Consider the following 25,067-nt stretch of genomic DNA (forward strand, 5'->3'; position numbering starts at 1 on the left):
AAAAAGTTATTGTGACCTATCATTTTCCATTTAAGAACAAGTTGGGGGGGGGGGGGGGGGAATCCTGGAAATAACAAATGGTTTCAAGGCAATACACAAAGCACACTTAATTTTACAAAGTCCTTTCTTCACTGGCATCTGGAAACTCCATCCATGTTGGAAATGGTCTTCCTTATTTAAGAGAATCTCTGGATGTATTTTATAGGGTATAGAATACTATTCTATAAGTAACTGACAGGGTATAAACTGACTTGGGATTTCTGATCTATAGTGAAATTTCATGACTTCAGATGAGTTATCAGGCCTTGACTTGCTGCTCCCCACTTCCTCTTAATTACAAATCTGTACTTCTCACTGCAAAAACTATCTAATGAAGGTTCAGAGGGAAGTGGGGTCACAGTATGCATTCTAGGTAAGAGTCTTTCATGTTCACCCTCAAGTGAGGCTTATTAGTACCACTTCTTGGCAAGATGGCCGAGTCCTGGTGGACACCACCTATCTGGCCACAGGCAGAATCATGAGAGGTTACTTAAGAAAATAAATATTCCCTTGTATTGAATTAGGGATCTGATGTTTTTATGATTGTCATGACGTATAATGAAGCCTGTAAAGACTGTACCGGCTCACTGAGCCATCCCAAACCCTTACTTATTTCCCTGTAGCTTGCTTTCCCTCATTTGCTAATTAATTGCACTCTGATTTTCAGAGCACCTCCCTCGAGTAGAGATAATTTACAGGAACCCACAAACCACCACGTTTTGGGGAGGTGGGAGGAAAATGGAGAACCATAGAGAGAACATACAAACTCAACACACACGGAACCACAAGTTAGGATAAATTCCAGGTTTATTGATTGATGTTCTGCTTGGTAGCAGTACCAATTGGCATTTTGGATAGGAAGTTTCCCTCACCCCCCTCCAGACCAGATCAGAGCAATAGGGAACTACAATTGTGATCCATTTGGAAGGGTGTAGCACTGCTTCCAATCAGTAAAACTATGTTTAGTTTAGATTTTTAGTTTAGTTTTTATTTTAGAGAAACAGGCCCTTCAGCCCACCAGGTCCGCGCCGACCAGCGATCCCCGCACATTAACACTATCCTAGTGTAACATTAACACTAGGGACAATTTTTACATTTACCAAGCCAATTAACTTACAAACCTGTCAGTCTTTGGAGTGTGGGAGGAAACCAAAGATCTCGGAGAAAACCCACGCAGGTCACGGGGAGAACGTACAAACTTCGTACAGACTTCACCTGTAGTAGTCGAACCCTGATCTCCGGCAGCAACTCTACCACTGCGCCACCATGCCGTTTAAACCACCACCTCAGGACTATGGTGCTGCAGGAGGGGTAGATTTTTTTTTTAGTCGTGGATTTTTATATTCCTTTATTTTAAGGAGTTCCGTGGAGTGATATATCTTCCAATGAATCTGTTAAGTTTCGAAGGAGTGCAGGAAACAGAACTAGAATGTAGATGTAGGGGAAAAGAAAGATTAAAAAGAAAAGAGGAAGCAACATCAAAACAAATTGCTAGAGGAACTCAGTGGGTGGCGTGGGCACCTGCGATGTGGGGGGGGGGGGGGGGTAGGAATTGTCAATGCTTCATCTCGAGACCCTGCATCAGGATCGAGAGTGGAGTGACACGCTGACAATATGAGGGGTAGAAGTGAGACTGGCTGGTAGGTGATAGGAGGACTGGAAAAGGATAGGTGATGGGCAGACAGGTGAAATGGAGAAGGAGAGAGGTGGAGTTGGGAGACAGGCAGATGAGTGAAAGGTGGAAGCAGAAAAGGTAAAAAAAAAATACAAATGAAGCCCAGGTTAGGTGAGGGGAGGATGAAGGTGGAGACAGCGGCTGAACAGTGATAAGCAGGAACAAAGTGTTCAGTACCATAGCTGCTATGAACCGGTCCTGCTGAGCCGGATGGCCACAACGCATAGATCAACTTGCACTTTACCCTGTCTAAAAACTGTCACAATTGTTTCGTTTCATTGGGTTGCTGTTAATTACTTAAATTATTGCATCGTATGGGAGGCGCATTCCCAATCTCGTTGTACCCCTGGGTACAATGACAATAAAGATATATTGTATTGTATTGTATTGTATTGTAAGGGTTACTTGAATTGGAAAACTAAATGCCGATATAAAGGTTTTTGGCAAGAGGCAATGTAGATTGTTTTTGCAGAGATTCAGTACAGGATGCAGAGGCTATATGGTATATTACAGCCTTCCATGCTGCAGTTATTTAGATATCCTGGCAGCGAAGTGAACAGGGAATAGTGAAAAGGAAAAAGCAGGCAAGCCAGAGTCAAAGTCTGAGATTTTGTGATGGGAATAAGTGGGTGTGGGTGTGGGTGTGGGTATGGGTGTGGGAGTATTGCCCATGTTTAGAAATCCATGTGGATTGAGAACTGACCTGACAATAACTTTCTGCCCTGTGGACCAAATGTCATAAATTGTGTTGAATCCAATTGCTCACATCAGCATGTTCGGCGAATGTAATTTTAATCCGTAATTGGTATGAACAGAACAAACTGTTTGTTCAATGGTTGTACTTAATGCTCCTCCTCCTGCTTTGTTTTCTATCCTCTGCCTATTTGTTAAAAAGTAGCCCAACCTCTACTATGAGGCTCAGAATAGAGAGAAGCTTCCTCTGCTGACATGGACAAGGAACTGTGAAAGGCATTCTCGCAACTTCCTGCAAAAAGGCATTCTCTCAACATCCTGAAAAACAGCATTCCTGTTGGACACAGTAGGTGTTGCTTGAAGAGGAAGCTGGTTAGCTGTGGTTATTGGCTGATTTGTGTATTCTGCTTTAGTTTTCTGCAACATCACACCAGCAAAGTGATAGAAGCTTCAAGGGGCCGCGTGCTCGATATTTACTCGAGGATGAGAGAAAGTTATCCACTCTTCTCACGGTTTGTAAAAAAGTATTTTCTAACTATATATGGTCGGGTTGTTCCCTGCTTTCAGCAGAGGTGAAAATAATGTGGCTGTTTGTGCTGACTTTGGTCTCTGATTAAACCAGTGATGATGGTGCATATTGTGCGACTATTGTAGCGTGGTACAGCGGTCACACACCCCACAAGAGGTGTTCTTTGTGTGTACGTGGGAGCTTTTTCTCCAAATTGTGAAGAGCACTGTGATCAGGTGGACTTTAATTGTGGGAATTCTTAAGTTTTTGGCCACCACAAGTCTCGTACAGATGATAATCTCCAATCACATGTACCTTGCCAGAGTTGCAAAGCCAAATGGCTGATACTTTAAAGTTTACCTTGGATTGCAATAAACAGTGATCTGTATCTGCTGGGCATCTGGGAACACCAGTTTGGTGGCAGAGGGGTGAAAGAGGCTGGTCACACAATGAAAAGAGTGCTGTAGCGACACTTTGTTATTATTTCTTTCTCACACTGACCCTTTGGACACTGTCCAACAATATAGCTTCAGCATCTGCTTGCGCGCTGACACCCAGCTCAGTCTCACCCCGCTCTGCCTGACTACTTCACAGCCTCGACATCCAGCAGCCTTGTCCAATGTACGTCACTGGATGAATAAAGTATCAGGAACACCAAAGCTGATGTTTATATCGTGCCACAAGCTCTGTCCCCTAGTCCCCAGCTCCATTCCCCCTGGTGCTGGCCTAAACCAGAGACTGTCCTCACCCTTAGTGGGATATTTGTCCTGGGGGTGCACTCTGACTCTCACATCTGCTCGTCATTATTTACACCTCTGTTGTATTGGCAAAATCCACACCTGTCTCAGCTCATCTGTTGCTGAAATCTGCATCCGTATCTTTATTACCTTGACTTAAATTTTTAATGAGTTATTGGTTAGCTTCCCTCGCTAAGCCCACATGACTTTATTCAAAACCCTGCTGCATTGGTCCTAATGTGCAGCAGATTTCAATCGCGAGCACTCATGTGCTATCTGGGTAGAGCAACACCATGACTGAAATTCACCACTGGGTTTTCAAAGTACTCTGTGTGATCCTTTCCCCATCTCTGTTATCACCCAGAGTCAGAGCAGGGCCGGATTAACATAGAAGCAAAAGTAGCATTTGCTACGGGCCCCGCGCGTTCGAGGCCCTCCCGCTAAATGTTTTAAATCGGCATCCCACTGAGGGATGCTGTGTTGTGCTCGCCACTCACCAACCGCCGCGGTTAGAATGTGTTGCCAACGCCGCGGTTAGAATGTGTTGACGGCGGGCCTACGCGGACCAATGGGCAGCCAGCGCATCACTGCCCAACTGCCAACCCCGAGACCCAGACCATCACCCCCCCACACACATCCAGAGGGCCAGAGACGAGAGACGGACGCCCCTTAAATCTCCCGACTGCCAGCCCCCGCAGGAGCGAACACCTGGCGAATTTTCACAGCAGGTAGCAGCTCTGAGATTTTATCAACCGGCTCATTTGATCTGTTGCCATTCGATGTCCATCTCGTGGCGCCTCCTGCAAGATTCCTCACAACAAGACCCTCCCTCGTCGCTTCCTCCCATTGAAAGACTAACATGGTTCTCTTATCTCCCTGCAAAATCTCGGCAGACGCCAGCCTCTTCTTCGGTCCTGAGGCTCGCCTCTTCTGTATCCACTACACTCACACACACATTCTTTTTCTTTTTTTCTCTCTCTCTCCTCTCTCCTCTCTCCTCTCTCCTCTCTCTCTCCTCTCTCCTCTCTCCTCTCTCCTCTCTCCTCTCTCCTCTCTCCTCTCTCCTCTCTCCTCTCTCCTCTCTCCTCTCTCCTCTCTCCTCTCTCCTCTCTCCTCTCTCCTCTCTCCTCTCTCCTCTCTCCTCTCTCCTCTCTCCTCCCCTCCCCCCTCCCTCCCTCCCTCCCTCCCTCCCTCCCTCCCTCCCTCCCTCCCTCCCTCCCTCCCTCCCTCCCTCCATCTCTCTCTCACTCCTGAGAGACATGCCCTTGATGTCTCCAGTGCCATTTGATTAGGGTTGCCAAGAGTCCTGAGACATCACGTATTTTGGGCGAAATGGGATGTCCCGTACGGGACCGCCCTTGTCCAGTGTGGGTCAGGCAGCATCTTCTGGAGAACATGGATAGGTGACGTTTTGAGTCAGGACCATTCTTCAGAATAAATGTAATGGGGTTGCAGGAGGGTGGGGGAGTGGGGAGAAAGCTGGGTAAAGGAGGGACTGGACAAAGCCCGGATATAGGTGAGGGTTATTATTGATAGGTAAATGGTTGGACAAAGGCCAGAGAAGAAAAGACAAAAGTTGTGAGATAGGGGATGGAAGAGTTTAGTTGTCTAAAATTGGAGAATTCAATGGTCATACTGTTGATTGTAAGCTACCCAAGTGGCTTGTGTCTACTGTTCACTTAGGTTAACAACCATTGTGTTATAGCAGAACTACCTGTGCTCGAAATATGGCCTTAACAAATTCATGGCATCCTAAGTCCTGTACTCGATACGCTAACCGATGAAGGCAAATGTGTCAGGAGCCTTCTTCACCAGCCTGCCCACCTCTGTCAAGGAACTATGTACTTGTACCCCTTGTTTTCTCTGTTCTACAACACTCCCCAGGGCACAACCGTTTACTGTCTACGCCCTTTAACACAGACATCTTTGTGCTGCTCCATTTCTGGATCCTCCGAATTAATTTCTCCCCTGTTTCTGGCTCTGCCCTTTTCCACAAAGACCAGTACTCGTGAAATGTATTTTGCTTACCCTCTTGAACCATTTTAAGATGCCCTTTTCTCTTTTATGAGCTTTTCGTCATCTGCCTTTAACCCCTGGTGGCTCAGCGTGAAATAGCTTAGTACTCCTCCAGCACACTGCCTAGGGATGTTGAACTGCTGATTTATCTCTTTAGCTGAGATGAGATTGTACTCAAGTTTCTGCACAAAAACATTAGTGAAAAGCTAAGAACAACAACTCCCATTAAGCGAGCATCAGCAGAAATCTGTGACTGGCAGTGCCAAAGAGGCTTCTCTATGTTTAGATGAAGTAGTTAAAAGTAAGGGGGAAAATGTTACAACTCATTTGAGTCTGTCGACTGTAACTTTTCATTTCCCTGTCCTGCAAACTTTAAAAACTTTGATTAATTACAAATTGATACTATCTTTTGTAACTGTGACTTGCATTAACTGCTGGGAATTAAAGCTGAATTTCCATAATTGTGGATGCTTGTAACTAAATTTAATGTAATCTGTTGCGACTTGAAATTTGTGGGTATAGTCAGTATTGTGGAAGGGAATTACGGTATTGTTTCTGACCAGATCAAGAAGAAAATGCAGGCTATTTTTTTAAATGCCAGTTCATCTTGGGTCTCTGGCTGAAAATAAGTTGAGGGGTTGCTATACATGGTCCAACTCACTCTCCAACCTAATTCAAAAATGCTGTTTGAAGGGACAAGAGACCAACTTAATCTTCCCTTTTCCTGTCTGAATATACACAGAGTGTTTTGATGACCAGGCTGAGATTAGGAGCTTGTTGTTTGGATTGTCTGTGCGTGATGTTAGTTGTGGTTTGAGTCCCTTTGTAAAGTTTCATGTATTGAGGGAATCCATTTAAAAACACACCCTGTGTAGAACAATAGACAATAGACAATAGGTGCAGGAGTGGGCCATTCAGCCCTTCGAGCCAGCACCGCCATTCAATGCTATCATGGCTGATCACTCTCAATCAGTACCCCGTTCCTGCCTTCTCCCCATACCCCCTCACTCCACTATCCTTAAGAGCTCTATCCAGCTCTCTCTTGAAAGCATCCAACGAACCGGCCTCCACTGCCCTCTGAGGCAGAGAATTCCACACCTTCACCACTCTCTGACTGAAAAAGTTCTTCCTCATCTCCGTTCTAAATGGCCTACCCCTTATTCTTAAACTGTGGCCCCTTGTTCTGGACTCCCCCAACATTGGGAACATGTTTCCTGCCTCTAATGTGTCCAATCCCCTAATTATCTTATATGTTTCAATAAGATCCCCCCTCATCCTTCTAAATTCCAGTGTATACAAGCCTAATTGCTCCAGCCTTCAACATACGACAGTCCCGCCATTCCGGGAATTAACCTAGTGAACCTACGCTGCACGCCCTCAATAGCAAGAATATCCTTCCTCAAATTTGGAGACCAAAACTGCACACAGTATTCCAGGTGCGGTCTCACCAGGGCTTGGTACAACTATAGAAGGACACTAAGCCCTTTTTTCATTGATGTCTGTCAAAATCTTCACCTCTTGGTGCCCTGAATGACCCAGTTGGAACAAAGAAATAGACTGTCATTGGATGCGGAACATTATTATCTTGTCGTGGGTTCCTTGTGAATTTTGTATCTGATATAGGCGCTACAGGAGCCTAAGGTCCAGAAGAAACCGACTTAAAAATAGTTTCTTTCCCTGGGCCATAAGAACTGTGAATGGAAACACTTGACTTGATGGAACTTTCACTTTCTTTGCACTTTTTTTAATATACAGCATCTTAGGTGCAAAACTCATTTATTATTTATTAGTTTTTATTGGTTTTTATTGATATTGGTACTTATTGTATTGGTTCTTATGTTTGTGCGATTGTTTTTGAAAGATTTGCACTGTCGCACTGTTTCGGATGTAGCACTTTTAATTTTGTTGTACTGCTCGTACAATGACAATAAAGGCATTCTAATTCTATTTCTAATATCAACAGCACTTCTTTTTCATAATAGTACAGCAATTATTTAATTCTGAAGGCCCTGCGTTTGCCTGCAATTTTTGGTGGCAGAGTTAACATAAGGTTGTAAACCTCATTTTCCTCATGTCTCATTTGTGCTTTCATCTTCCGTTCACTAGAGGTAGGGTGTTTGCTGTCTTTCATCAAATACGAAGCAACACATGCACATTGGTGAGTCTGGCATCCAAGTTCGTAACTTTAATTGCTGCCAATTATGTTGTCCCAAATGATCAGCCATGATCACAATGAATGGCAGTGCTGGCTCGAAGGCCCAAATGGCCTCCTCCTGCACCTATTTTCTATGTTTCTGCGTTTCTAAAGCCTGTGGGGTTTGCTGCTTTTTTCCATGGAAGAGATTGTGTTTTCTATCCTGAAGCTGTAGTTACTGGAGTAATAACAGTGAAGAGAGATAAGATGCCAGGAGAGAATGGAATGTGTATGATGGTGCTGCCACACCAAGATATCAAAGCAGAAATGCACAACCTTGCATTTGTCAGGATCATAGTTCTGATTTGAAACACTGTTTTAAAAGTAAGTCAGTGTCAGTGGTTATTACGAACATTATTTGCACCAACTTTTAATGTAGCAAGATCATTCAGCTAATAATTGTGAATATTATAAGCACTGATTGTGCTCAGATATATCAGACAAGTTGATGTGTTGTTTTACAACAATAGGTTTATGTTATAAACTTTCTTTGTGGGGACATAATGACACAGTTCTATAATTCTCCAAGCCACCACAATTCCTCAATTCTTTATGGTGTAATTTCCAATATTTTGCCACCAGAAAAAGAATGCATGCTGTTTGAGTCATTGGAGAATCTATACATCAACGCATTGCCTGGAGAAATTTGTTCAGTTCTTTTCTTGAAAAATAAAATAAACTACAGTTGCTGGAAAATTTGAAATAAATACAGGAAATGCTGGCAAAACTCAGCAGGACTGACTTTTACATCTTCATGAATCTGATCTGGTGCAAATGCTTTTGAAATGTGTAACAATGGTACATCAAAAGATTATGTTTAGAGTGACCAGTAGCTTCAGCATTTGGATATATGTGGCAACTTTTGAGAAATGTGATTCTAATACAACAGGAAAGAAGGAATAATAATCGGTCACGTCCAAACATTGTGGATCCAAAATTGTGTTTGTTAATTTTGTTTGAATGTGGAATTGTGAGATTACTGCGGTAGATTTTGAATCCGAATGGTGGTCTTAATCTGGTAATAGCAAATCTTCGGGACCACCGTGAGGGTGGGGGGAGGGGAGGGGGAAGGGGGGGTGGGAGGGGAAGAACAATGGAGGACCCGGTGTGGGGGGATTTGACTGTGCCTTGTCACATGTGACAATAAAGTATTCCATTCCATCTCTTTTTTAATTTCTTCCTACGTATCAAAATCTGTCTTTAAACTGCTTTAAAAAAATCCAAGTAATGTAGTAATGTTGCATGCAGCCACTCTTGGTACAATAACCTCTGATGAAGGGTCTTCAATCTGAAATGTTATCTCATTTTACACAAAGAAATCAATCAGACATTAGATCCACGTATTTTGTTTGTTTGGAAGGCTGCAAAGCAACAGAACGCTAATTTGATAATTATGGGGTTTGCAATGCATCCGCTGTTGAAAGGGATTAATACATTTGTTTCTTGAGTTTTCACACATGTATGTAGACTTACACAGAGCTACTCGTATTCAATAAGCTGTTTGATAAGAATGGCATAAATTGGCTAAAACCTAAATGCCTTTTTTTTGTGATTTACAGGTCGTTCCAATAGAAATAAACCAGACCAGTCATCCCGCAATTCTAGGTAAGCAACTGATTTCTTGGAGTGAATTAGATGAATATATGGAACAATGCTAAAGTTTATTTTTCTGATTTCCACCATCTCCTTGGACAGTGTTGGCCAAAAATAACACTGAGAAAATTAAATATAATGATGCCAGCCTTTGCACAGAGGGAGCAAAGTGAGCCAGGGGATACTGGGTTGAATTGGACTGTCTTTAATTTTTGTTGGTTATGGCGAGGTAGATGTCAAATTAGAACTGTTTGACCGTAGAAATATTGATATAAAATGCCACTTATTTATTTTAAAGTGTGAAACAAAAAAGATGCAGTGAATCCTCTCAGTTAGAAACATATTTTTCAAATTTAGCACTAGAGTAGCAAAGTATAGTCTGAGAAGGGGAACAAAACTATGGCTGATTCAGATTTAGTTTAGAACTAGGCAGATATGCTTTAGACCAAATAATCTGATTTTAAATAGGCTGATGTGTATTCTGCGTAACATTTTCTTACTTGGAAATGATTTATTTTCTATTTCTTAAAATGCAAAGGCACGTTATTAAAGAATAATAAGATTTCATCAGCTGCATAGAACAAGAGTTTTGATCTCATACCTTACCCTAACCAGCTTCTGAATTTTTACAAAAAGTGATGGTGTTAAGAGTCTAAAACAAATTAGACTTGTGTAACTAATGTCTTACTCTTCTGGAAAGGCGGAAGCTACTGAATTTCTGAACTTAAAGATGTATTAACAATGCAGATTCTTGGAATAATTAGTTGTTTGATCTGTTGTCAGTTCACCTGTAGCATTGTGCTCCTCATTATGATTGAATGACAATTGAAAGTTTTGTAGTCCACTTGGAGCAAGAGTAAAAATCAAAAAATGCTAAGAACACAACTGGTCTTCAAAATAGTTTTAGTTATGTCCACCTGCCCTATAAAGCATCTTGTGCACAAGAGAGATAGTTCGGCACAACTATGACACTGAAATTAATTGTTAGCCCAGAGTTTGTGCTCAAGATTCTTGCGTGACAATTGAATCTGCATTGATAGAGTCGAGAGCATTATCTTTTAAGTTATGAATTATACCTAAAGCAGTTTGGGAACACTTATTTTCAACAGTGTGGATCTTGCAAGACCAGAGGACATTAGCCTCACTTAACCATATCCATCTCAACAGTCACCACGTAGGAATAGCACTGAAAGGATCCACCAAGATAATGAAAATAGAACTTGATGGAAACACTAGCAGGTCTGGCAGCATCTGCAAAAGGAGAATCAGAAATCAAGTTTCAGGCTGAAAACCTTCATGACAACTGGGAAATAAAGCAAAGTAATAATTTTAAATTGCAGAGAAGGTGGTAAAGGGCTGAATAACACAAAGGAAATAGGGTGAGACGAGGGTTCCAGTGAGGAAGAAGCTAGCTGGTTGATAGGTTAATGAGAGCAGTTAGAGAGAGACAACATAAAAAAGTGAATATAAAACTTGTGAAATGAGGCAATTAGAGAAAGAGAACATGAGCAAAGGGACATAAAAGCTGTAGAGTTGTAGGACATGTCCATCAGGTTAGTCTGTGCTAGTGGACAGAGTAAAACTAAACCAGGGTTACAAATTGATGACCAAGTGTTGAACTGGTCAGTTTGAAAAAAACCCAGAGAAAAGTGGGTAACGTGAAAGTTCAAATTCAAGATTAACGCTGGAGGGCTATAACATGCCCAGGGAGAAAATTAAGTGCTGTTCCACAATCTTTTGCAGTGTTGTTACAACAGTGTAGGAGGCCACAGACATGTTGGTCAATGTGAGATGGAGAATTAATGTGACTTTTAACTGGAAGCTTGGGATCGCCCCAGCAGATTACTTAAAGATGCTTGCCAAAGCAGTCACCTGATGTACAGTTGGTTTCTCCGGTGTAGGAGGGCTCTCATTGTTTGCAAAGCTATTGCAAATGCCACTTGAAGCACTTGAACTGATTTGTGGAAATATACATAGGTCACGTAACATAGTATTTTAACTTGGTGGTGGATTCAAAATGTACATCTGTTCAATTTTATTATGTGCTCATTTAATGTTTATTTCATTCAGCCTGCAATTTAATTGATGGCAATTCTCCATGAAACCTGATTTGTTTGTGAGTGGTGCCCATGCACACGGAAATCTTTGTTCCATGGAAAATTTGGAGGAACAAAATGTGCACACACATCTGTGCCAACTGTCTGGAACCCTTAATTTGACAGCATTTCAGTACATTTCTTCAACTGCAACCAAGATTTTCAGTACCAATTGATGAATCGGTTAGATGGAGGTGGTCCAAAGGAGTCAATCTGAAATCGCTGCCTTTATGGTAGAAGAAAGCAATCACTACAACCACTTTTGAGTTCTGGCAGTATCAGTGGAAAGATCAGAAAATAAATTTTGGCTATGGATCACAGACAGGTATTACGTCATTACAAAATAGGCAGGAGAGAGAAGAAGAAATACGCCACAGTCACACATATTGAAAAGTAAATGGAATGACCTCTACTGTGTTAAGTGACAAGCAGGAAATAGTTAAATGACCAAAGTGGCATTAAAAAGAAAGACATCAAAGAGTACAAAAAGTTATTAATGAGACCCAGCGTGAGTAGGTGAAGCAGTGGTGAAGGCCATGTGAGGCTGCTGGTCTAATTAAAAACTGGACATGCTTCAATGCTGAACTAATCTAGTTACACGAATTAAGCTGGTTGACAGCAGATTTCCATGTTCTCTCGTATTTTCAGATGTGAAAATTGGAACATTTTGAAATGGACAGCAAACTGTTCATCAGTCTGAGAAGGGTTTCCATCCAAAACATTGTCTGTCCATCTCCCTCCACAGATGCTCTCTGGCATCTGAGTTCCTCCAGCTGTTTGCTTTTTGCCCCTGAAATAGGTTATTGTTTTGGTGTCCAACTTTTTTTTTTAGAACTGTTTATTTAAATTGTGGTGACATATTTTACCGCTCGTAACAATTGGAAACTTAACATCGTTAATGAAATTAATGGACTGTAAAGTACAGAGGATATCCCAAGTATCGACAAGTTCCTACATTAATGTTGGATCATAGAAACATAGAAAATAGGTGCAGGAGTAGGACATTCGGCCTTTCGAGCCAGCACCGCCAATCAATATGATCATGGCTGATCATCCAGAATCAGTACCCTGTTCCTGCTTTCTCCCCATATCCCTTGATTCCATTAGCCCTAAGAGTTATATCTAACTCAAGCTATATCCAACTCTCTCTTGAATACATCTGAAAACAGTTACATTGGTATGCTCTCAATTAGGAATAACACCCACCTGACAATAGCCACAGTGAGATTGGAGTAGTGAGCTTCTTTTCTGTCTAGATTGGGTAGCCTTTGAAATTATTACAGTAATGAAATTCAGAATGTTTTAGCACGCTAGTTACCATAAAGCATGTGAGGTTTGATTTGCTATTTTTTTTTAAACTGGGTTTTATACTATAGGAAGGGTGTGATTAAGCTTGAAAAGATTCATAAGGATGTTGTCAGGATTGGATACCTTGTTATAAGGAGAGACTGGATAGCTTGGGACTGTTTTCCCTGGAGCGAAGAGTGACTTTATAGAGGTTTATATGATCATGAGGAAGCATTAATAATGTGGATGACCGCAGTCTTTTCCCCCAAGGGAAGAGGATCTAAAACTAGAGGGCATAGATTTAAGGTGAATAGAGAAAGATTTAATGGGGACCAGAGGGGTAAGTTTTCACTCGGAGGGCAGAACCAGCTGCCAGAGGAAACTGTAGAAGTCAGTATAATTACAAATTTTAAAGGACATTCTGAAAGGTTTATAGTTTGGAGAGGTTTATGAGAAATGGGCCGAATGCAGACAAATGGAAATTGCTCAGGAAATCATCTCGGTCACAAGGACAAGTTGGGTTGGAGGACCAATTTCTATTCTGTATGATTTTAAATGTTTTACAAAACACTTATATTTAATCTAATTGTAATATTCAAACTCTATAATAAGGTTTCAAAGAGCTTTCAGGAAATAAGTCCTACAGACTAGCATGAAATATTTCCTCCATGGTTCTGTATTTTATAGGAGGCCATTTTTGGCCCATCATGTGTATGCCAGTTGATTAATCTACCAACTGGGTAGATTAATCTACCAACTGGGATGTGGGAAGAAACTAGAGCATTTGGGAAAAATGCACATGATCACAGGGAGAACTTGCAAACTCTGCACAGACAACACTGGAGTTCAGAATTGAACCCAACTCACTGGACCTACTAAGTTGCATCACTGTCCTGTCCAAAACGAGGTTGCGTTCAAAATGCCAGATAATACACCAAATTATTTAAATTTAAAAATTGTGAAGTTTGAGTAGGTTCTGTAAGTAGGAGCAGAGAAATTCAACATGAGGGCATAAAAGGACTCTCAAGTCTTCTGTGCTCACATCACTGTATCCACTTCTATCAATTTTCATTGATTTCTTGTTCTGCCATTTCTGCAAACTGTGTTTTTGATTTTTATTTTAGCCTTGAAAAACAGTGGTTTTGTATTGTACATCTGTGTAACATTATTTTGATGAACTGGTGTCCAGTTACATTTTCAGCTTGCGTTCAGTTCCCTTTGATCTTGAGGCTTTCGTGAGCTTTGTCAGTTTTGTTGGATGAGGCTATGTAAGCACAGACTTTAAAAAACCCATGTTAGAATAAAATTAGTCCAAAAACTCTCATAGCCATTGCTTTTTGACTAGTATTTGCTTTACTTTTATCGCACTGATCACTACTGATAACTCCAAGTTCAACACTGCTAGGTAATTTTTTTTCAGCAAAAGTCCTAGGAATCTGGGTTCTTTTGCAAAGCTGCTTCCCATGTATTCTGAAAACAAACAAAACGTGACATAGCTCTTGTTTGCAAATGCAGATTTCCTCATTTTAAGAAACTAAGTACATTTTCTATCATCAACCTTTAGAAATTCAATAGGTGACAAATGCAATATTGTGGAATTTATTTTCCATCTCTACATACAGTGACAATACTGTAACTGACGCCACTTCTCAATGCAGTTGAGTTTTATTCATCTTCAGTCCTTTCATTGTCACTAGTGCCAGCGATAACGCTTTTAAAAATCCTCGCTAGGGTTAAATCAGAGATTTGAATATTACTAAACTGTATGATTTTGGTATCCCATTGTAACATATTGGGAGCTGGAAGCATCTGTGAACTTGTCCTGTATTCATCCATGCCATTTCTTAACGACACACAGAATCTGAATCAGCATAGCACAATTCTTGATTCCCAGTGTACGAGGCTTCACTTTCTTAAGAATATATACTATGTGCTATTGTCTAGATTTCAGCAGGAGAAAACAAAACGGATGAAAGAAAATACATTTTTACACAACAAGTGATTTATGCTTTATTATTTTGAAAGCCCAATATTATCTTTAGTTGGAAAGTAAATAGTTAACGGCTCTTGGACAACGAACAACAGAAGGATAATGTATTTATAGTTCAGTAAAACTTACAATGGGTCACATATGTATAAAGCATGCAAGCAATAGTTCCTGAAACACAAAGCCAAAAAAAAATCCATTGAAAATGAGATTTTTGTTTGCAGATGGAAATTATCATACAATTGGATGTTGACAATTTCACTCCATTCCTGAATGGAGAAATTTGTAATCATTTGGCAAGGGCAGAATTTACACTTCTATACCTTTTGCCTGATGGGAAACTCCATAGACATTAATGAAAGGCCATCACTACATCTATCCTCTTTCTCTAGCTGACCGATGGTTTCTGGCACTGAGACTCCATGAATATAAAATTGCCGAAAAATATTTGAATTACTTAGTGACTATTGCGTAAATGTTTTATGGGCATTCTGTTGCTTCTCTTCACATGAGAAAGTGGATTTTTTTTGGCTTGTACTCTGCAGCTTTTACCATTCATCTAGGCTTGGGTTTAAATGAGGTCTGTTTTCTTTAAAAGACCTTCATCACAGAAAGATGTCCCTGATGCTAAAATGCACTATCTAACAGTTTGACTGGAAACTGCTAAAACATAATTATGGTCGGGATACGGTTGGAATAACCAATTGAGGCTAGATTTCAAACTCAAGGCATGAATTTGAATCACAATTAGAACTGTTAGAAATTAAAAGTAAACTATACTTTTGGATTATTGGAATATAACCAAAATAATTGGAAATGTGACTGGCATTTTAATGGAATGATAAACAATTCCTTAAAGCAAATCTGGATGATGTCCGTGTGACAAGTAAACTAAATAGTTGCAGAAGGCATCAGAGAAAGCATTGTAACAGGATGCATCGCAGCTTGGTTTGTGAACCGCTCCATCCGAGACCGTAAGAAATGACAGCGAATTATGGACCCAGCCCAGACCATCACACAAACCAACCTCCATCCCATTGACTCCATTTATACCTCACGCTGCTTCGGCAAGACCAGCAGCATAATCACGGGCGAGTTCACCCTGGCCACTTCATCTTCTCTCCTCCCCATCAGGCAAAAGGTATAGAAGTGTGAAAACGCACACCTCCAGATTCAGGGATAGTTTCTTCCCAGCTGTTATCAGGCAACTGAATCATCCGACCACAACCAGAGAGCAGCTGGAGTAAACCTGCACAGTCACATGGAGTACATGCAAAATCTACACAGATAGCACCCAAGGTCAGAATCGAACCTGGGTCTCTAGGGCTTTGAAACAACAGTACTACCAGCTGTGTCTCTGTGCTACCCTTCAGCTGTTGTTCAGCTGGAGTGGACCGCTTATTAGTTTATCAGCTGCAGCCCTTCATCCACGGTAATTGGAGAAGCTCAGGGTTTATTGTAGAATGTTATGGATCTCAATGCAGCAGGAAGCTGCTTGTTTTTGTTTATTTGGATTAGACACATCTGATCTCATTACCCATTTTTTTTAACGATGCTCCCATTAATATTTCCTTAGGATTTTTATTATAATTATTTTAACTGTAGTTTTAGTGATTAGTTTAGTGTAGGGATATGGTGTGGAAACAGGCCCTTCGGCCCACTGAGTCCACGCCGACCAACAATCACCCATGCACTATTTATATCCTACACACCAAGGACAATTTACTGAAACATCCGACCTGCACGTGTTTGGAATGTGGGAGTAAACCGGAGCACCCGGAGGAAAATCACGCAGTCACAGGGAGAATGTACAAACTCTATACAGACTTCATCCATAGTCAGGATCGAACCTGGGTCTCTAACGCTGAAAGGCAGCAATTCTACCGCTGCGCCACTGTGCCGCCCCATATATACCTCAATTGTTTATCTTCCATTATTCTCCTCTTGTGCTTAATGCTGGGCTCCGGTTTACTTAGTGGCACCCAATGTTCAAGGTTCAGACTTTGCTGACACATCCGAGCAGAAATGCTGTCTTTTCAATGAATTATCCCTGCCATCGCAGGTGCTATTTACATTTTCCTGAACGTTGATGCAAGCAGATTATTAGTTCATTATCGTACTGCTATTTGTTGAAGATCACTCAACTTACTGCAGCAAAACAGTGCACATGCTTTAAAGGCACCACATTGTTTGATCATTCCAATGCCTTCAAGAGAGTGTGAAAGAGTTTAAACCCAGTCTTTATTTCCTTTCTTCGTTGTATTTCAGAATTATTCTTGACATGGACTGTAGGCCTGCTCCTTGTCCTGTTGTTCTCATCTGTCCAGTTGTTTGTCATAAAATCATTTAATCTCTTGTTTGAGACATGATTTCAACTATTTGGCTTCTGCTGGTCAAAACACATGACTTGCCTTCGACAAGTTGTGGTCTGTGCACTGCTTTTTTCCGCACTTCTACCTTGCATTTCTAAGATTACCCAGCAGTTCACGTTATTTAATTTTCACTTTTGTGTTTCGACTGATTTGAAGCTAGTGGCAGCTGTGAGGTGTGTGCTGAAAGCAATCATTTGGTTGTGAATAGCACATCTGACTTGAAGCGGGGTCTGGTCTATTTGGAGTTTAGAAGGATGAGAGGGGATCTTGTAGAGACGTATTAAAATTATAAAAGGACTGGACAAGCTAGATGCAGGAAAAATATTCCCAATGTTGGGGTAATCCAGAACCAGGGGACACAGTCTAAGAATAAAGGGGAGGCCATTTAAAACTGAGGTGAGAAGAAACGTTTTCACCCAGAGAGTTGTGAATATGTGGAATTCTCTGCCACAAAAGGCAGTGGAGGCTAATTCACTGGATGAATTTAAAAGAGAGTTAGATAGAGGTCTAGGGGGCTAGTGGAATCAAGGGATATGGGGAGAAGGCAGGCACAGGTTACTGATTGCGGATGATCAGCCATGATCACAATGAATGGCGGTCCTGGCTTGAAGGGCCAAATGGCCTCCTCCTGCACCTATTTTCTATGTTTCTATGTATTGTCAAGTCAAGTCAATTTTATTTGTATAGCACATTTAAAAACAACCCACATTGACCAAAGTGCTGCACATCTGATTAGGAAAAAAAAAAAAAAAAAGAAACAACATACAGTGGCAGGCAGCCAAACACAACGGCGCGGCCATCTTGAACAAAATGTTTAACTAAAGCAGAATGGTGTCCCGCGGCCGCGCCGCACCGGGCGATGGAAGGCCCCGCGGCCGAGCCGCACCGGGCGCTGTTCAGTCTCGCGGCCGAGCCGCGCCGGGTGATGGAAGGCCCTGTGGAAGAGACCTAAAAAAAAAGAAAGATTCTCCCCCCCCCCCACATACCCACCCACCCTCACCACCCCCCCCCCCCCCCCCCCCACCGATTAAGCTAGTGCGGGGCCCGTAGCATATGTTATAAAGGTGGTAGGATTTGACCTGAGAACACTAAATATTGGCTTCAAATGCCATGAGGATTTGCTCTTCCAATCATAGAATAGTTATCACACAGAAGACGCTGGTTAGCCCATCGTATTTGTGCCGATTGGCTCTTTGCCTCACTGAGTCTTTCCCATCTATCAATTACCATTTACACTCATCCTACATCAATATCACTTTTTATTCTCCTCACATTCTGTTCTGCCTAGAGTCTACCACTCACCTATGTACTCAGGGCAATTTACAGTTACCAAATAACTTGCGTGTCTTTGGAATATGCAGAGGGAAATCGGAGTTCCTGGAGGAAACCCATACCATTGTGGGGAGAGCGTGAAAATGTCACATGCCGCTCCCAAAGTAATTGAAGCTGGGTCTCTGACAGGGTGAGGCAGCACCTATACCGCTGACACAAGTAGGGTTAACAAACTCATCAGGGCGGAGTTGGATTCATGGGGGGTCGACTTGGAAGGGGAGGATGCTCCTCAAACTGCGGGGCACCCTGGACAATACAGCTCACCCCCTCCATGACACACAGGTCAACCTGAGGAGTACCTTCAGCAACAGACTGGTTCCACCAAGATGCAGCACAGAACATCACAGGAGATCCTTCTTCCCTGTGGCTATCAAACTACAACTCCTTCCCCTTCCGTCGTGGGGTAGACTGAGACTGTCTCCCATCCCACTCCCCTCCCTGCGTCCCCAATCTTTGCACAACCCCCAATCATTTCCATTCGTCACTTTAATTTCATGTTTCATGTATTTTGTGTTTTTATGACTGTTGGCAGATTCATTTCCCTCCTGGGATAAATAAAGTTCTATCGTATCATATCGTACTAATTCTGAGACAGTGCTGCCCCTATCTCAAGCAAAAACAATGTCTGTTGATTAATGCCTATTCCCCTGCCACACCCCAGCCTCATCAGTGGTGACCACCTTCAGCCGATGAATCAGTATTCCTTGTTTTACACTCTCAGGATAGCATGGACTTGGAGAATACTTGTGTGTAGCATTTCATTGTCTACAAATACTTAGTAGTGTCTACAGCTGCCCACGAGCTGGAAGACGTTGCATGTCATCAGCAGCAGAAGAGTATTCTGCCACAATCTATAACCTTGTGGTATACCTCTATCTTAAACCAAGGCTTCAATCAGGGTGCAGTGGAAGTGCGGCAAAGCTTGCAAGGGAGCACTTCCAGACATATCCAAACACTTTGTTGATCTGGTGAAGCTATGGAATGCGTGCTCAATAGTAGAAGTAGGATGCTGCAGGCAACAAAGAGATTCTACACCCAGTGAATTGGGTTTAAACCCAGCAGTTTTGGTGTACGCAGGTGTCTGCGAAGGTGCTGATCATTTAAGCAAAAACGCATTATGGAATTTTCTAGAACATCTAGAACATCTCCATCCTTCATGATGTCAAATCTCAGCACATGAAAACAAAAGTGAATTCAACTTGGATTTCATCAGGTCCAGTTGCCTTTACGTCTGCTGTTTCCATGCACCATATCCATATGTTCCAAATTATTGGATCTTCTAGTTCAAATCAAACAGTTTTTTCTTCAGCGAGGCCATTGTTTGATTCTTTGCATTCGACCGTATTGACGAGACGGCAAAATGTTATATCCCGCAGTTAGATGGGCAGTGCAGTCAGTGGATAGGATTGAGCAAGTACTGGCTCCATCGCTAAACTCCAAAAACAAACCAAATGCCATGGGTGTACTAATATCGTGAGGAATTCTTAGTTCTGTTTGATTTATTTCTCCACCAGATCTTCCATCTTTTCGGCTTATTTACCTTTTAAATTTTGATTTGTCAGTGTTCTGCAGCTCTGAGAGCAGAGATGCTGTTCTGTTTAATTTGAAGTATGGTTTGATAGGCAACAGGCTGTACATGAACCTGAATGTTATTTGCGTCCACATTTCACCAAACTGGGACACCAAGGGCAAATAATTGCACTGATATTCAAAAGGTGCCCTACCTTTAATTGGCAGTTTCACTTGCCCTTGCATTGACACAGAGCATCCAGAGGTTATCTAGGTTTTTCTACCTGTAGGCATTTGGGGAATGGAACTGAACATTGAGCAATTGGGGAACATTCACCCTTCTGACAATGTAATGGAAGGAAAGTCATTGCTGAAGCAGCTGGGGCAAGTCGGCTACAGATTGAGGACATAATACTGTGGTCCTTCAACGAGCGCAATATGTAATGTGGATAAATGTGAGGTTATCCACTTTGGCGGCAAGAACAGGAAAGCAGAGTATTACCTGAATGGTGGCCAATTAGGAAAAGGGGAGATGCAACGTGACCTGGGTGTCATGGTGCACCAGTCATTGAAAGCAAGCGTGCAGGTGCAGCAGGCAGTGAAGAAAGCGAATGGTATGTTAGCATTCATAGCAAGAGGATTTGAGTATAGGAGCAGGGAGGTTCTGCTGCAGTTGTATAGGGCCTTGGTGAGACTGCACCTGGAGTATTGTGTATAGTTTTGGTCTCCTAATCTGAGGAAAGACATTCTAGCCTTAGAGGGAGTACAGAGAAGGTTCACCAGATTGATCCCTGGGATGGCAGGACTTTCATATGAAGAAAGACTGGATAGACTAGGCTTATACTCGCTGGAATTTAGAAGACTGAGGGGGGATCTTATTGAAACATATAAAATTCTTTAGGGGTTGGAGAGGCTAGATGCGGGAAGATTGTTCCCGATGTTGGGGAAGTCCAGAACCAGGGGTCACAGCTTAAGGATAAGGGGGAAGTCTTTTAGGACCGAGATGAGAAAACATTTCTTCACACAGAGTGGTGAGTCTGTGGAATTCTCTGCCACAGAAGGTAGTTGAGGCCAGTTCATTGGCTATATTTAAGAGGGAGTTAGATGTGGCCCTTGTGGCTAAAGGGATCAGGGGGTATGGAGAGAAAGCAGGTACAGGATACTGAGCTGGATGATCAGCCATGATCATATTGAATGGCGGTGCAGGCTCGAAGGGCCGAATGGCCTACTCCTGCATCTATTTTCTATGTTTCTATGTTCTTTTGTGCAAAGTATGTCTCCAGACTTTGGAGTGTTTACCCTTGATGACCATTGTCTTCAGTTTTACCAGGGTGCCTTGATGCCACGTTCTGTCTTGATGCCAAAGGCAGTCATTGTCACTGACCTCTTGAATTTAGATTTCTGGACTAAAGCTTAGTTTAATTTTTAGGTTAGAGATATAGTGTGGAAACAGCCCCTTTTCTCATCGAGTCCACTCCAACCAGCAATCACCTATACACTGGTTCTATCCTGCACACTAAGGACAATGTACAGAAGCCAATTAACCTACAAACCTGTATGTCATTGGAATGTGGGAGGAAACCTGGAGGAAACCCACACAGTCACGGGAGAACTTACAAACTCTGTACAGACAGCACCCACAGTCAGAATCGAACTCGGGTGTCTGGCACTTAAGGCAGCAACTCTACCGCTGCTCCACTATGCCACCTGCCACTGATGCAACAGTTTGGTACATCATAGGATGCATTATGACATCCTGATATAGTCCTGGGAAGAGGCACTAACCCCAGTGCCGTCCAATTTCAGAGCTGTGATGAAATCTGGAGCAGTAATTCTGGTGAAAATAAGATTGGGTATTAATGAGCAAGTTATTGGTGAGTAAGTGCCTCTTAAATGTTGACAGCAGCTCCCGTCTCTACTGGTGATTGAGAATAATGTGGTTTGGGAAATAATTAGTGACATGAATAATTAAATAGCTAATGGAAGGTATCACAAAATGCTGGAGTCAGGCAGCATCTAGGAGAGAGGGAATGGGTGACGTTTCAGGTCGAGACCCTTCTTCAGACCGATGTCAGGGGGGCGGGACAAAGAAAGGATATAGGTGGAGACAGGAAGACAGTGGGAGAACTGGGAAGGGGGAGGGGGGAGGGGAGAGGGGAAGAGAGGGACAGAGGAACTATCTAAAGTTGGAGAAGTCAATGCTCATACTGTTGGGCTGTAGGCTGCCCAAGCGAATTATGAGGTGCTGTTCCTCCAATTTCCGGTGGGCCTTACTGTGGCACTGGAGGAGGCCCAGAAAGGTCAGACTGGGAGTGGGAGTGGGAGTTGAAGTACTCAGCCACCGGGAGATCAGGTTGGTTAAGGCGGACTGAGCGAAGGTGTTGAGCGAAACGATCGCCGAGCCTACGTTTGGTCTCGCCGATGTAGAGAAGTTAAATAGCTAATGGATGGAGCAGACTTTATGATCATCCCTATCCCCAATACTGCTCGGGCCACCAATCAAGTGCGAGAGACCAGACTCGAGCATTCACATCCGTGTTCGGACCAATGTGCCGAATAGTTGATCCATCCCTTGGAGCTTATTCCACATAGTGTAAGAAATGTCAGTGTGGTACTGTGCAGTGTTGGCCATCTCTGGAACACAGGTTCTCAGTATTACAACTGTGTTGTTGTTATTTGGCCCCATAGTCTTCTCTGGAGCCAGAGCCACAAGCTGGCTGGCAAATGTTTGTGATTGTGGTGCTCCCAGAAGGAAGCTCTTACGGATGGTCTCCTGCTCATATTTTCTACCAACCAAATATAAATTCCACAGCAGCCGAGGCGGAGTATGAACTTAGTACCCTAAATTATAGACAATAGGTGCAGGAGGAGGCCATTCGGCCCTTCGAGCCAGCACCGCCATTGAATGTGATCACGGCTGATCATTCTCAATCAGTACCCCGTTCCTGCCTTCTCCCCATACCCCCTGACTCCGCTATCCTTAAGAGCTCTATCCAGCTCTCTCTTGATTGCATTCAGAGAACTGGCCTCCACTGCCTTCTGAGGCAGAGAATTTCACAGATTCACAACTCTCTGACTGAAAAGGTTTTTCCTCATCTCCGTTCTAAATGGCCTACCCCTTATTCTTAAACTGTGGCCCCTTGTTCTGGACTCCCCCAACATTGGAAACATGTTTCCTGCCTCTAACGTGTCCAACCCCTTAATAATCTTATACGTTTCGATAAGATTTCCTCTCATCCTTCTAAATTCCAGTGTATACAAGCCTAGTCACTCCAGTCTTTCAACATATGAAAGTCCCGCCATTCCGGGAATTAACCTAGTAAACCTACGCTGCACGCCCTCAATAGCAAGAATATCCTTCCTCAAATTTGGAGACCAAAACTGCACACAGTACTCTAGGTGCGGTCTCACTAGGGCCCTGTACAACTGCAGAAGGACCACTTTGCTCCTAGGGTCACAGGATTACTGGTCCAGTAACTTAGCTACCTCAACCTTCCAGTACCCACCCTACTAGAAGTAAAAAATGTGGGAAATTTTCTTATTGTTCTTGTTAAAAACAGTGCTGATTTTGCTTAAAGATATTATTGCCCAGACCTTTGAAATTATTTGTTTTTCTAATTTAAGGCATGTTTCATATCTGAGGTTGAAGGAAGACTGTTGAAAGTGAAAATATTTTCTCTTTGTTGCAGTAAGAAGCGCATATTTCCAATTATCTGTGGGGTTTTTTTCAAAAATGTCCCAACCCTGTAAAAAGCAGCCTCACCACATGCTTTCCATATCGAGTCAGCCAAACATACCACAGGCTGCAGGGAGGTGTTGTAAGAGCAACGTCATTCTCTTAATGGGAGCTGTAGTTTGGCGATCTTTGTGAAAACGAATATGTCTGTGGCCCTAATGCTCAGTCCATTAATTCTTGTTGGTTTAAACCTGTAGTATATGTTGTTTCACATCCGAATCATTATAGTAATAGATAGCTCCAGTGTTTAACCTGGTCTCATGCATATTCCTTGTTTATTTTTCCTTGGATAGAACCATTTTGTGTTCAGATGAAATATAGCTCTGCTGTTTGCGTCATTTCCACCATGCTACTTAATAATTAATGATTTCATATTAACCACCGTCTGTGCCAATGACCTTGGCTTTTCACCTAGTTTCCCCATGAATAAAAGTGAAATGACATACTTGTGAGTATAACTCAACACAAATCTTTTGAGATGTTTGCAATTTTTGGAATAAAGTATGTAATGTGACATCTGTCCAGTGGTAGAATATGAGGAATTGGCAGAAACTTTGAACACAGTGTTTTCTTATGCAATTTGAGCTCCCCTCTCCCTTTCCAAAAACCAAATTTTGTTGCCAGTGGAAATGGTGCCAGAAAATGTCGCAATTGAAATAGTGGTTTATTTTTACAAGGAATTATGCCATGTTATTCCTTTGAAACTTTGTGGGTAGAGCAGGGCAGATTAGAAAGCTTGAGTTCAATCTTTTCTTTGCACTGCATTTGCTGTTCACTGAGTTCCCTCATGTGCAGTATTGATTTTTACCATCTAGTAGGTGTGTGCACAGCTCACAAACTGACATAGACTTGGTTAACTGTTAACTCAAAATGGAAAGAAACTGGCAGCTGGCGAGAGGACAGGAGTATATATATCCTGCTAGATGTTGTTGCCCAAAAATAAAGGGATGCTCATCAGCTTGGAGAGAAAAGGGGAGATGGCTTCTAGAGGCTCAAGGTTAAATAAAGATTGGATTGTCTGCAGTTTTTGATATTGCCTTTCAGGCCTTCTACACCTGACAATTCCCTTAGTTTAGAGATACAACATGGAAATCTGAACTGAGTTCAGATCTAGATCTATGTTATCCCACTTGTACATCCACTCCCTACAAACTACGGGTAATTTACATTGGCCAATTAACCTACAAAACTCGCAACTCTTTAGGATGTGGAAGGAAACTGGAGCACCTGGAGGAAACAGGCAGTCACAAGGATAACGTGCAAACTCCACACAGACAGTACCTGAGGGCAGGA

At 42.3% G+C, this 25,067-nt stretch overlaps 1 protein-coding gene across 4 annotated transcripts in view; it reads left to right on the top strand.

The window, feature by feature from the left end:
- Window positions 1-25,067, top strand: part of sh3d19 (SH3 domain containing 19) — a 109,388-nt gene that overhangs the window by 14,209 nt on the left and 70,112 nt on the right. For all 4 annotated transcript variants that reach the window (XM_078405948.1, XM_078405924.1, XM_078405932.1 and 1 more), the window contains exon 2: window positions 9,422-9,467. In XM_078405948.1, coding sequence (XP_078262074.1) covers window positions 9,422-9,467 — 46 coding nt within the window. The remainder of the gene's footprint in view (window positions 1-9,421; window positions 9,468-25,067) is intronic.

The sequence above is a fragment of the Rhinoraja longicauda genome, chromosome 1 (assembly GCF_053455715.1).
Source record: "Rhinoraja longicauda isolate Sanriku21f chromosome 1, sRhiLon1.1, whole genome shotgun sequence".
NCBI classification, from domain to species: Eukaryota; Metazoa; Chordata; class Chondrichthyes; order Rajiformes; family Arhynchobatidae; genus Rhinoraja; species Rhinoraja longicauda.